The 11832-nt window shown below is 47.0% G+C and overlaps 1 protein-coding gene across 3 annotated transcripts in view; it reads right to left on the bottom strand.

Annotated features, from left to right (window-relative positions):
* The window catches only part of Ctnnd2 (catenin delta 2), a 755848-nt gene that overhangs the window by 5602 nt on the left and 738414 nt on the right, over positions 1-11832 (bottom strand). For all 3 annotated transcript variants that reach the window (XM_005356666.3, XM_026783687.1, XM_026783688.1), the window contains 2 exons: positions 8066-8197; positions 2072-2145 (listed from right to left, as the gene is read on the bottom strand). In XM_005356666.3, coding sequence (XP_005356723.1) covers positions 2072-2145; positions 8066-8197 — 206 coding nt within the window. The remainder of the gene's footprint in view (positions 1-2071; positions 2146-8065; positions 8198-11832) is intronic.

Genomic DNA, 11832 nt, shown 5'->3' with positions numbered 1-11832 from the left:
GTCCTGGAACTAGCTCTCGTAGACCAGGCTGGTCTTGAACTCACAGAGATCCGCCTGCCTCTGCCTCCCGAGTGCTGGAATTAAAGGCGTGAGCCACCACTGCCCGGTGCCAGAACATTCTTAAAAATGTGCTGTTGGGAACATTATGGACTGCTCTACAAATAGAGGGAACAGTCTTTGGAGCTACTGCAGTCAGACCGGGTCTGGGCTATACCAGCTATGTTTTCATTACCAAGTACAGCAGAATTGCATGGACAGGAAGGCTGGCTGCCATGGGATGCGCTGATTCTGGGGCGAGCTTCTCGCTACCTGGGTAGTTAAAGGTAAACGTGTACTCTTGGCTGCAAAATCAAGAGTTCCCTTTCACCCCTGCAAATCTCTTCGAGAGCTTGAGAGTCTTGGCTCCACATAGCTACAGAATTTCATGATTTTTACTATAAGGAAAAGAGTTTATTTCTGTAACCAGAGTTGATATCTCTAGCACACTTTGGCCCCAACTTTACAGGTAGGCAGGTTCACTGTTCAAGAAAGCAGTTGAGGCCACTTGGCGATTTCCTGTCTACTGCTCATGATCCAGTTTATCTATTCACTGGCTTTTTTTTTACTTGTAGTAAAGCCCAGAATTGAAGGGAGGCAGTTTGCCATTAGCAATATGCCAGGCAGGCAGGCTCTTGAACCATTGCATTCATGGGTGGGAGGGTTATAACAATGCCAGATGTCTTCCGGAGTGGGTGTGCACAGACCGGAACACAGAAGGTAGGAGGGTGACGCCTCTGCTAAGGGTCGCATTTCCTGCCGATGGTTGATCAGACATGAAATTCAACTGCAGTTCAAGGACAGTTTAGTGTTCTCCTACCCGTCCTTAGAAACAGGACATGTCCACCTGCTAGAGGGGGATGCTGCTTTCCTGGGTGCTGGTATTAATCTAAAGCCACACACTCTCCAAGCTTTCCTACCCCTAGCCATTGCGATTGGGCGCGTGGCTTTCAGTTACTCATCTCCATGGGACTTTTCTGAAGTGTGACAAGAACTGAAGGCATCCACAGAGGCTGATAAGTAACAGAGAGCCAGACTTGCTCTGATGCCCAGCACAGGAGTGAAGGCAACAAATGGCGGTATATCAGGGAGGCCCAGCCCCCATCTCTGCTCTTATAGTCCCATAGAAATGGTCAAAATGACCCGTTAACGAACAGTTCCCGAACAAAGCAAATAGAGACTCAGACGACAAACACTTAGGGTCTTCTGCTTAGTGTTTTAGAGAGGTGCTTCTGTTATGCATAAATATTATGTGTAATGGAAAGCTTTTGTGTTAATCACAGATGCCTGGGGAAGAGAAACTCCATTCTGCTTCAGTCACTGGCATCTTACACTTGTCTCGCTGGGGGCTTTCTTTCTAGGTTCAACTCACAGTCTGTTTCTCACTTGTATCATGGGATCTTCTAGGCTGGGCAGCTTTATCAAAGAAAGAGGACAACTTATCTGTTCGTTCAGGATGTCCAATGGCATGGTGTCAGCACTGGACTGCACGGTGATGGCTGAGGGCATGGCACCGGCTAGAGTACATTCATGTGTATAAGGGAGATTACCTGGGGATGGGGCTGTCCCCCAAGAGAAAGGGGTGGATCCCAAGGAAGCTAACTCTGGGCCTCACAGGGGCTACTGTAGTCATTTTCAAGGGTCAGTGTTGCCCATGAATTTCCGCCAGACTCCACTTCTTAAAGGTCCTACATCCTAAGCGCTGCCATGCTGAAGGCCACATGCCTGGCATATGAACCCTGGGGATACACCACATCCGAACCAGACAGTACCATAGTATGACGCCTACTTTCTCCTGCCAGGTAGGAAGTGACAGCGAAGCTAAGAGCTGTTCTGAAGCCCGAGGCTGTTTAAAGCCTGCGACTCTACCACGTGCAGGTGCACTATATACTGGCTATGAGGACAGAATGCTGGGCGGCTTTTGTTTTGATGAATGCGAGGCAGAAGTCAATTTACTCCTTGAGAACCCAATTTGGGATTCTAGGCCACGCGAGTCAACAGGAATGAGAAAACAAGTGTGTTGCTTGCACTTCACCTGGTTGTGTTTGATGTCTTCAGCGGGCGCACCGTAGGAATTCCTATACAAAGTTGAGACTCCAGTGTTTTGAGCTGAAAGCAAAAGGAAAACAAAATTATCGGCAATAAAAGCCAGGTGCCAAGGATAGAAGCATGGGCACTGAGGCAGAGTCTTGGCCTCATACAGCTTGGTTTATCACGGACCATTCCAAGGGGAAGGACCTCTTTGTCCCCAAATTCCCTTTTACATATTCAGGAGGAAGAGAAAGCATGCTGTGAACTCCCCTAGCCTGTCAGCTTATTCTAATAATGTTCTTATCATGGTCAGGGTCAGGGAGGCTGCGGCTAACAGATGGTCATCTTGCAAGTTTTATTGCTCTCTTTCCTGGTAAGAACCAAAGGATAATAAGAGCTGGTCACCTGCGTTGGAGCATGCAGGAGCTTGATCAGCAGCTTAGCTTTTAGCCAGGGAATGACAAGAATGCAATTTCTAACATGCGTGCACACAAATGCTTAGTCATCTCTCAGACAGTTCACCCTCTAAGGTCTGAAGGCTGTGTCACCGGTGGCACTATCTTAACAACCCTTGCACATCTGGTGGTGGAAGGGATAGGGAGTTTCAGAATCCTCTTGGGTAGAGACAAGCTCACGCTGTCTTCACATCTGCCTCTAGGTGGCAGGGGGGAAGGTGTCGTGTTCTAGAGGAGGTCCATTTCCTCAGATGGTACCTCAGAGATACACGCCACAGGCCCAAATGAAGGTCACTGCTCCTCTCACAGATACTGAGGAGTCATGGCTTAAGAAAGGTCTGGAAAATGCTACTGGTTCAGGATCAATAGAACACACAAAAATCTTTTAAAATACCCCTGGCTTCCAGGATCTGAAGACAAGGAAATCTGTACACCCCCTACTCTCTTAGAATCAAAAGCACACCAGATCAAGACAGCATATCAAGGGTTAACTTGATACCGCCCATTGCCACTATTATTGCCTAAAAGACATAGAGCAGCTGTGCAGTTAAAATCTGCACACCGAGTGAGAGTAACGCTCATTTTCACTTTCCCTTTACCCCTGTGTATGCTGCATGTACACAGAAGTGTGGGCATGTGAGCCCCTGCTCACGCGCGTGGAGGACAGGGCAGAACTTCAGATGTCCCCTACTGCTCTCTACCTTATTTCCTCGTCGCTGAAGCGGAAGCACCACTTTGGCCAGACTGCCTGCCTCTGCCCCTCCAGTGCTGGGGTTACAGGCACAGGCGGGCAAGCCCAGCTCCTTACGTGTGAATGTGAGCTTCACTCTCAGGTCTTCATGCGTGCAAGGCACACTGGGAAATTTCTCCAGACCCTCTTCTCTGTCACCCTCTCTGGATAAATACACACGGCGCCTGTCTATCTTTCTTACTCTTTCCTGGATCGTTGACTCTTCCTAACGGGCCCAACTTCCCGTCTGTCCTGTCTTTGCTACGGGCCAATCTTCCACAGGCAGGGCGATCCTTGTGTTTTATGGATTGGATTACATCGCTCTCCCTGCCTGGTAACACTCGAGTGCTCTCCACATGATCTGCCCCTCCCCACTTTCCACCATATTCCTCAACCATTCTCTCTCTAGTTATGGAGCCTTGGACACCTGCTTCTCCTCTTTGCTCTGTTGAGTGAGTCAAGCCTGTGCGCCCCCCGGAAGACTGTACCTGCAAATCTTCCGTTATCCCAGATTCTGGGATCTGGCTGATTATCATCAGCTATCAGCTGAGATGTCTCTCTGCTACCCATGGCATGTAAAGCTGCCCCTCCCACCTGGCCTCCTCTGTCTCAAAATCTGTTTAGCCCCTCGTCATGCTCAGCATCATGTGATCTCCACCTTGTGGAGAATTTGTTCTGCTGCTGACCTTGTTTATTGCTGGCCTCTGTTTATGAGAGCAGAGGGCCCATAAAAAATAGATAACCATGTCTTGTGCTTTCTGCTTGTGTGTCTCTGGGAAGGGTCCTGTGGTGTTGGAAGTCCTTCTGTATATTATTGCTTTTATTGGTTAATGAATAAAGAATCTGCCTTGGCCTGTGATAAGGGGAATAGAGCTAGGCCAGGAAAACTAAACTGAATGCTAGGAGAAAGGAAGTGAAGTAAGAGAGAAGTTATGTAGCCCCTGCCAGGGACAGATGAGCAGAACCTTGACAGTAAGCCACAGCCATGTGGTGATACACAAATTAATAGAAATGGGTTAAATTAAGATGCAAGAGTTAGCCAATAAGAAGCCTAATAGGCCAAGCAGTGATTTAATTAATACAGTTTCTGTGTGGTTATTTCAGGACTGAGCAGCTGGGAACGAACTGACAGCTCTCTTACTACAGGCCTGGTCTCAAGAGGATCTTCACAGAGCAAACTATGTAATTACTGAATAACTGAATGAAGGCATGAATCTTAGAAATTGATCTTATCTGCCCTATGTATTGCTGATAAAAATGTCACTTCAAGGTCAAAGCGAAAGGTTGGTTTTTCCAGTATTTGGAATACTGTATCCTGGGGGGCTAGAACATCTGTACTATTACAACCTTAGCCTCTTTTCGTGTTGTGTTGTTGGTTTTTAAGTGGAAGATGCTTCTGCTGGAAGTTCTGTCTTGAGCTCTTTGGCTCGCTCGCCTGTGTAAAAGAGACTCTGGTTGACAGTGAACTCCATTCGCAGGCCTATGAAGCAGAGGGCCTCAAGGATGCTCTTCATGAGAAGTGCCTTCCTTTTCCTGTCATTCCCTATACACTCCAGTTGCTAGCCGAAAGGACTAGAATGGCTTTAAAAGGCCTAAGAGGGGCACTGACAAAACCCGCAGGCATCACTGATGAAAAGGGAAGCTCTCATGGAGAGGTGAAGTCCCCAGATAAACATAAACATTGGGCTGCATCGCCAGGGATCAGGTGGCACAAAGAGGTTCCTAGGCAACCACAGCTGGAGAAATAGCTGCTAGCATCTGCCATGCTTGACTGCACAGCTGACGTTGGGATTCTCAGGGCCCCTTGGTTGCAGAAACACAAGGGGAGGGAGATGGTATTCTCAGAGACGGGATGGAAGCTAGGAACGAAGAAGAGAGCTGGGGGTGGCTGGGTTGAACATCCACACGGATCTGGATCTGAGGTCCAAGCCAGGCAAGGACACACAGGTGAGCGACTGTGTCTGCTGCCATTGTTCCAATGTTGCCTGTGAGGGCAGGTGGCCCATTGTTTCTCACAGCGGACAGCCTCTCCCCACTGGGGAACGACAGGGCATCACTGGTCCCTCAGGACCAAGGAAGGTGGAGACATTTGAGGTCTTTTTTTCTCCACCAAACCCGACCACATCTTGGGTTTAATCTTAAACGAGAAAAACAATGACTAGTTTTTATGTTGACATCCTAAGAAATCCGACTTCATGAGTGAATTCTTGAATGATGGGCATTTCCCCAAGTTTCCAGAGTGGAAGTTGGTGAAACAGCTTTTCTATTCCAGTGTGACCTTGTGTAGGTGCCATTGTGGCTTGGCTGGTGACTTGACTTATACCACTGAAAGGAGGCAATCACGACCATCAGGCTCATTACCAAAACCTCCACTCTCATCCTTGCCAGCATATGAGTATCATTACCAGCACACTCCATCATTACCGGCACATTCACCTCTGCCCTTAACATCCCATCATGGAGCTGGACCTCCATCATCAGCATCCTTGCTAATACCTATCTCACAGCACTATGACCATGGTCATGACATGACCAGCACGATCACCTTCCCTTCTCTTGTTGCTTCACCAACCCACTACCACCAACATCACTACCTCCACACCAACCACTACCAACACCACCGCCTCTACACCAACCACTACCACCAACACCACCACACCAACCACTACCACCAACACCACCACATCAACCACTACCACCAACACCTCCACATCAACCACTACCACCAACACCTCCACATCAACCACTACCACCAACACCTCCACATCAACCACTACCACCAACATCTCCACATCAACCACTACCACCAACATCTCCACATCAACCACTACCACCAACATCACTATACCAACCACTACCACCAACACCTCCACACCAACCACGACCACCACCACCTCCACACCAACCACGACCACCACCACCTCCACACCAACCATGACCACCACCACACCACCTCCAGTTCTCTCATTAGCACTCAGTCACCTCCAGATAGCTCACTGCTCCCACTGACTCTCTACCCCTCTACTCCTCTTGTTGCTCCCACCACCATCACCTCCACTTCCCTGATTGCTTCTGCCACCCTCACTGCTGCCACTGATAACAACCAGCTTTTATATAAAACCAATGACTTGAGAAGGACATTTTTATATACACACATTCAGTAAAGAGCTCAGTGTTCTTCTAGGTTGACTACATGACTGATAGCATTGTTTAGAACTAAGCTAAGCTCTTGAGCCTCTAAGTAGGTTTAAAGAATTCCATACTTAAGATGTAGTGGGGCTATCAAGATCTTGGCCATTTCCTAGTCAGGAGGACTATCAGGCCCATGAGACATTTTACGTTTCATTTTACTGTGTGTGTGTGGGGGGCAAACTCATGCATTACTAGAATTAGTTCAACATAAACATATTGCTCTTAAAATCCATTGGGATGATGCCACTGGGCCGGAGAGCGGAAGAGCAACACTAAACTCAAATGACAGTCATACCATCAATCGAACAATTATTCTTGTAACTATACTCTCAATCGGTCATCCCAGATTCTGGTGCTGTGGCTACCCAGGGGCAAGAATAATTATAAACTGGACTGGTCAGATGAATTTGCTGTCATTGTTAATTCAGGCTCATCAGTATGAATTAGATTTGCCACTGGGAACCTCTTTGCTGAAGACTGAGACTCTCAACTTTCTTGGTTCATATTCAGTGACAGTGAGAGCAACATTTATAGGGCAGGGGAAAACACAGTGAAAAAGAAGGATAGGCTACGGTGGCTAAATGAATGCGTCTCTCCCATTCAAGAGGCATTTCAGGATCAAGGGTGGCATGTGGGATCTGCGCACAGAGGCAGAATGTGGTCCTGGGGGTGCGGGAGGGACATATATCTTCGTCGCATGTTTCTTTACACAGCTGTGCAGGGTTAACAAGGAAGACACTGCTGCTGGGGTAAATAGATTTGTTATTGCAAAAATTTATCTTATCTGTCCTGGGTTTGGGGGACATTTAATAAATCATCCAATTTGTCTACTCTGCTTCCCTGCAGGTCTACGCATAAATAACATCAGAGACCCATGCCCTGTGCTTTTGGAGCGTGCTTCCGATGAAAGCATCTCTGTGCCACTTTAGGGTTACACGCCTCGCACCCCATTTCTATCATTGATATGACCACCTGATCTCCTCTTAAAGGCCCATTACTCACAGTCTATCTTCAGGAGGGACCCATTTTCATCTTTATGTGGTAAAGAATTGCACTGGTCCCTTGTTGAGTCGTGTGGCTCTGAGAATCTAGTTTGGACGATCTAAACCCCTTACAAGAGCCTCCTACATCCCGCTGCTTCCCCTCTTCCATCTCTATATCTGTGTTCTTAAAAGAAGCTATCAGTGGAAGGGAGTGTATTCAGACCCTGAAGATGACTGTAAATCCCCAAGGAAAACTGTACAAAGGATACGTAAGGCCACGCCCATTTACGAGTCAAGATGAGCAAGGCATTCTGGGAAGGGAACTAGCCGGCCACCAAGTGTATTCACTTTGACCTCCCTAAAGTCCCAGCTTAAGGGATGGAAAAGGATGCTGGCTCCAACTGAGATGGGATGAAGACAAAACCTCATCCGTTCTCTAGAAGCTTCGTGGGCATTGTCATATAAGAGATCAGCGTCATGGTAGGAGAAGAAAATGTCTCAATGAGAATCCTGTGATACCCTTATCTTCTCCCCCCAGTTCTGGGTATTCTCAAGATCTCAAGTGCTCTAACGGTCCTCCTGGCTGTCAGCATTGATCCTGATCAAGGTCACTGATCCTAAGTCAGGACGGTGCTTACCTGTCATGGCGTCTTTTCTGGAAGTGTGTTCTCCTTTAGTTCCGTGGTAGGTGGCATTGTTGCCAGTGGACTCGTAGTCCGTTTTCCTTTCTTTGAGGCTGATCATTTCCCGAGGTGAAGCTGGGGCACTTGCTATGTAAAGAAATGAGAAAGATTTTATTCTGTGTCTCACTCCGTGGCACACATGGCTTTCCACGGAACGGTTCACCTCACAAGTACACACGGCCCAACCTATGCCAGTACGGTATATGGATCATTCATTTTTTTTTCACTTTTACTTCTCTTGACTCTTGTTTTTACCATCTTCTCTCCGTCCATGGCAACTGCTGCTTTTTCATAAGAGGGACAGTTTGACGTGGAGGTGGGCAACTCAGGATTACAAGCTGGAATCATCTTCCTTGGGTAGAAATGGCAGAGACACGGCCCTCCCTAGGTGTACACAAGAGCTTTCGGAAGGAGACTGGTCTTCCGAGCTTTTTTCCCTTCTCTCCCCCTCGCCCTCACTTTATTGTTTAATTAGATATGCTTCAAAGGAGCTGCTACAGCTTGAGCATCGCTAATTTGAAAACCCTGAGTACAAACCCTCTGAAATCGGAACATGACAACATGAGGTGGAAAATTCCACACTCTGCCCCATAACACAGGCTGCAGTCAAAGCACCCCAAGTAACGTAGACTATGTTATACAATCGACTGCAGGCTGTGTGGAAGGTCCATAAGGGAACAGGAATATATTTTGTGTTTAGACTTGTGTTCTCTGCTCAGTATCTCCAGATATATACGAAATCACTCCAGGCTAAAAAAAATATTTAAAAATGAGAAACAGAGCCAGGCAGTGGTGGAGCACGCCTTTAACCCCAGCACTCAGGAGGCAGAGGTAGGCAGATCTCTGTGAGTTAGAGGCCAGCCTGGTCTACAAGAGCTAGTTCCAGGACAGGAACCAAAAGCTACGGAGAAACCCTGTCTTGAAAATCCCCCCCAAAAAAAGAAAAAAAAATGAGAAATCTGAAACATTTCTGGTCTTGGCCATTTGGATAAAGGATTTTAGAACCACGCTGACACGGAAAGTCCCTGATGAAAAGAATACAATGTGATTTCAACACAGAGTTGCCTAGATGCTGCCTTACATAAGACTGAAGCAATGTCTCCCATGAAGGGGATTTGCAGCGTTGAAACTATGTTACCCACGAGGCTCTTCTCCAAGTAGCCTGGGATAAGTGGAAGAATGTTTATTTTGTTTGTTTGTTTTTGCTTTTTGCTTTTATTTCCTTACAGGGCTCAGCTCTTTGGGGTGATTATGTCTCATGCACCCCTTACATTTCAGCTACTTGTTGATTGCTGGGCATAAGGAATGGACCCCACCATGGCCATGTTCCTATTTCTAAAGGAGATGGGTTTCAATTAAAGGAAGAACTCACTGGGGGAATTCCACACTATTTTAAGTAAACTGGCACCAGAAACATGGAAACCACAGTTCATGAGATGGCTTGGTAGCAACTCAACAGTGAGCTGATGTGGAAAGAGGCAGAAAATAGGGTTGGTGCTGTAGGGGTGTGAGCCAGGCCTAGTCTCACCATGATGGGGCCATCAGATGCAGTATGAGGACTGGGGCCATAGTGTGCTTTTATCTTCCATTTTCCGTCGGCTTCCTAAGCCCCACGGCAGTAGGTGTTCCAAACTCTTGATTCATTCAAAGATCTGCCTAAAAGTCTAGGGCTTTCCCACCAAATCCTGACCCTTTTGGGTTTGAATTTTCCACAGAAAGTCCTTGGAATTCACTCTTAACAAGCACAGCTGGTGATGAATAAGGCTGCAGCTTTTTTTTTTTTTGAAACTGACTTTTTAACATAAAGCCTTCTTTGCTAGAGTCTAAGCCGCTTTTCCAACCATGCCTCGGTTTACCTTTCATTTGAATGTTGTACAGGGTTCCTCAGCCCCAACACACAGGGCTGGCTTCTACCCTGAATGTACCTCTTTCCACCATGCGAGCCATTGGATTCTGTCAAACTTAATAAATTCTGTGTGTAAATCCCCATGCCACCCAGAGTCAGCTGAGGGGATGGGAAGTGTAGCATGCCCACTAAACTCAGGGTATCCCAGCACAGCAGGGAAATAGACTTGTGAGACTTTAGAACTGGAGGTGAAGGTAGTTAGGAAAAGTCACATCCAAATGCTGGGAAAGTCAGCAGAGGTGCTGTTTGTCTGCCCCAGAAGACTCTCACTACACATCCCAAATGGATCAAAATGAAACATGGGCTCACTGCTCGGCTCGTGAGGTACGTGGAGATTTCCCGCCTCAACTACTTATCAGGAAGAATTCTCCAGACTCCTAAAAAATAGATGCTTGAGCCCCACACAATACCAGTTGGGTCAGAGCAGCCAGAGGGAATCCAGGAGCATGGGGACATGACAACCTGCAGTTGGATGCACTTGAAATCTTAGCGATCTGACTCAAGGGTGCATTTCCCTGCTACACAGGGACACGCGCTCTTCAAAAAGGAATCCGCAGCCAGTGAAGTAACCTGGCTGCTGTCTGGTTGAGGCTGGATTAGACTGGGGGCATGGCGAACAGACTCTGCATTTTCCGCATCTTTAGGATACTGAGCTCAAAGGGGAATTACTGTGAGAACAATTGAGTCTCCAACAAGCCTCTAGCTTGGCTGTGCTCCATCCATCCTTCCCGGTCTTGCCCATCAGCTGCGGGGATCTCACTTACTTCCACAGCCCTCTGCCTTCTCTTTCTTCTGCTTAAACTTTTTTCTTCTGGGAAACACACCTTCTTTTGTCCTTGTTCCTCTGGTCCTGGGTATCCTTGCATAGAACCTGGCCACTTGGATGTCAGTGCTATCCATCAAGAAGACACAGTATTGTGGAGCCTTTTGACCAAAGCTTTTAAAATGAGAGTCTAATATTGCACAGATGGCGACGTTTATTAAGCTACATGAGGTGTGTAATTATCTCCTGAGACCTTGCATGCGGTGATGCCCCGAGTCTTCAGTAAATCAGGCTTAAGCTTGAGGAAAGATCAATTCATGCGAGCAAATGTTTATTAGGTGTCCTGATGTGCCTGGCCTAGGAAATACCAAGGCAAAGCACTTGTTGAATGCGTCCCCAGTCTGGCCCTTGTCTGCCTACTCAGACATGGCTCTTCCATACCCCGTGCCTTCCCATTTCCTCTATCACTTCATCTTCCGACTCTGGTCGTTTGAATGTAGAGTCTTTAAAAAACCAGCCTTCTTAGTGCCCCAGATGCTCTTTAGGCCTTCAGAACTGTAGAGTTAGAAGCATGTGCCCACCTCAGTGCTTCTAAGTTATAGGGGGTTCCTGATTCTTGTCTACGGTTTGGATGAAATGCCCTAAACAACAACCATCCCTTGAATATACAAACTTTCACGGAGCTTGGAGAGTGTAACTGATTTCATTCAAAATTTCTCTCTTTGTTTCTGCTTTTCCTCAACTGTATGACAAGTGAATCTGTCATAGTTTGAGGACAGTCATCCTAAGGGACACAAAAGCTACTTAGATAACTGCCCAGCCCTCTAAAATGCTGTTTCAGAGAATAGGGCTTCTTCAGTGGGTTCAGGGGTTGGGCAGGGAAGAGAAGCCTGTCACAAATAAGAGCCTAGACATCAGGACATGCATGAGGACATTTGATTAACTGAGTCTTCACTCATTCCTCAGCCAAAGAAATAAACATTCAGACACAAAAAGATAAGCTTAAAACCCTATCTGTTGAGGTAGAGAATTGTAGTAGCAGTTCATTTGTAT

This window comes from Microtus ochrogaster, chromosome 19, assembly GCF_000317375.1.
Source record: "Microtus ochrogaster isolate Prairie Vole_2 chromosome 19, MicOch1.0, whole genome shotgun sequence".
Lineage (NCBI taxonomy): Eukaryota > Metazoa > Chordata > Mammalia > Rodentia > Cricetidae > Microtus > Microtus ochrogaster.
Note: the sequence above shows the minus strand (reverse complement) of the source record. Positions and strands in the feature narration are given on the sequence as shown.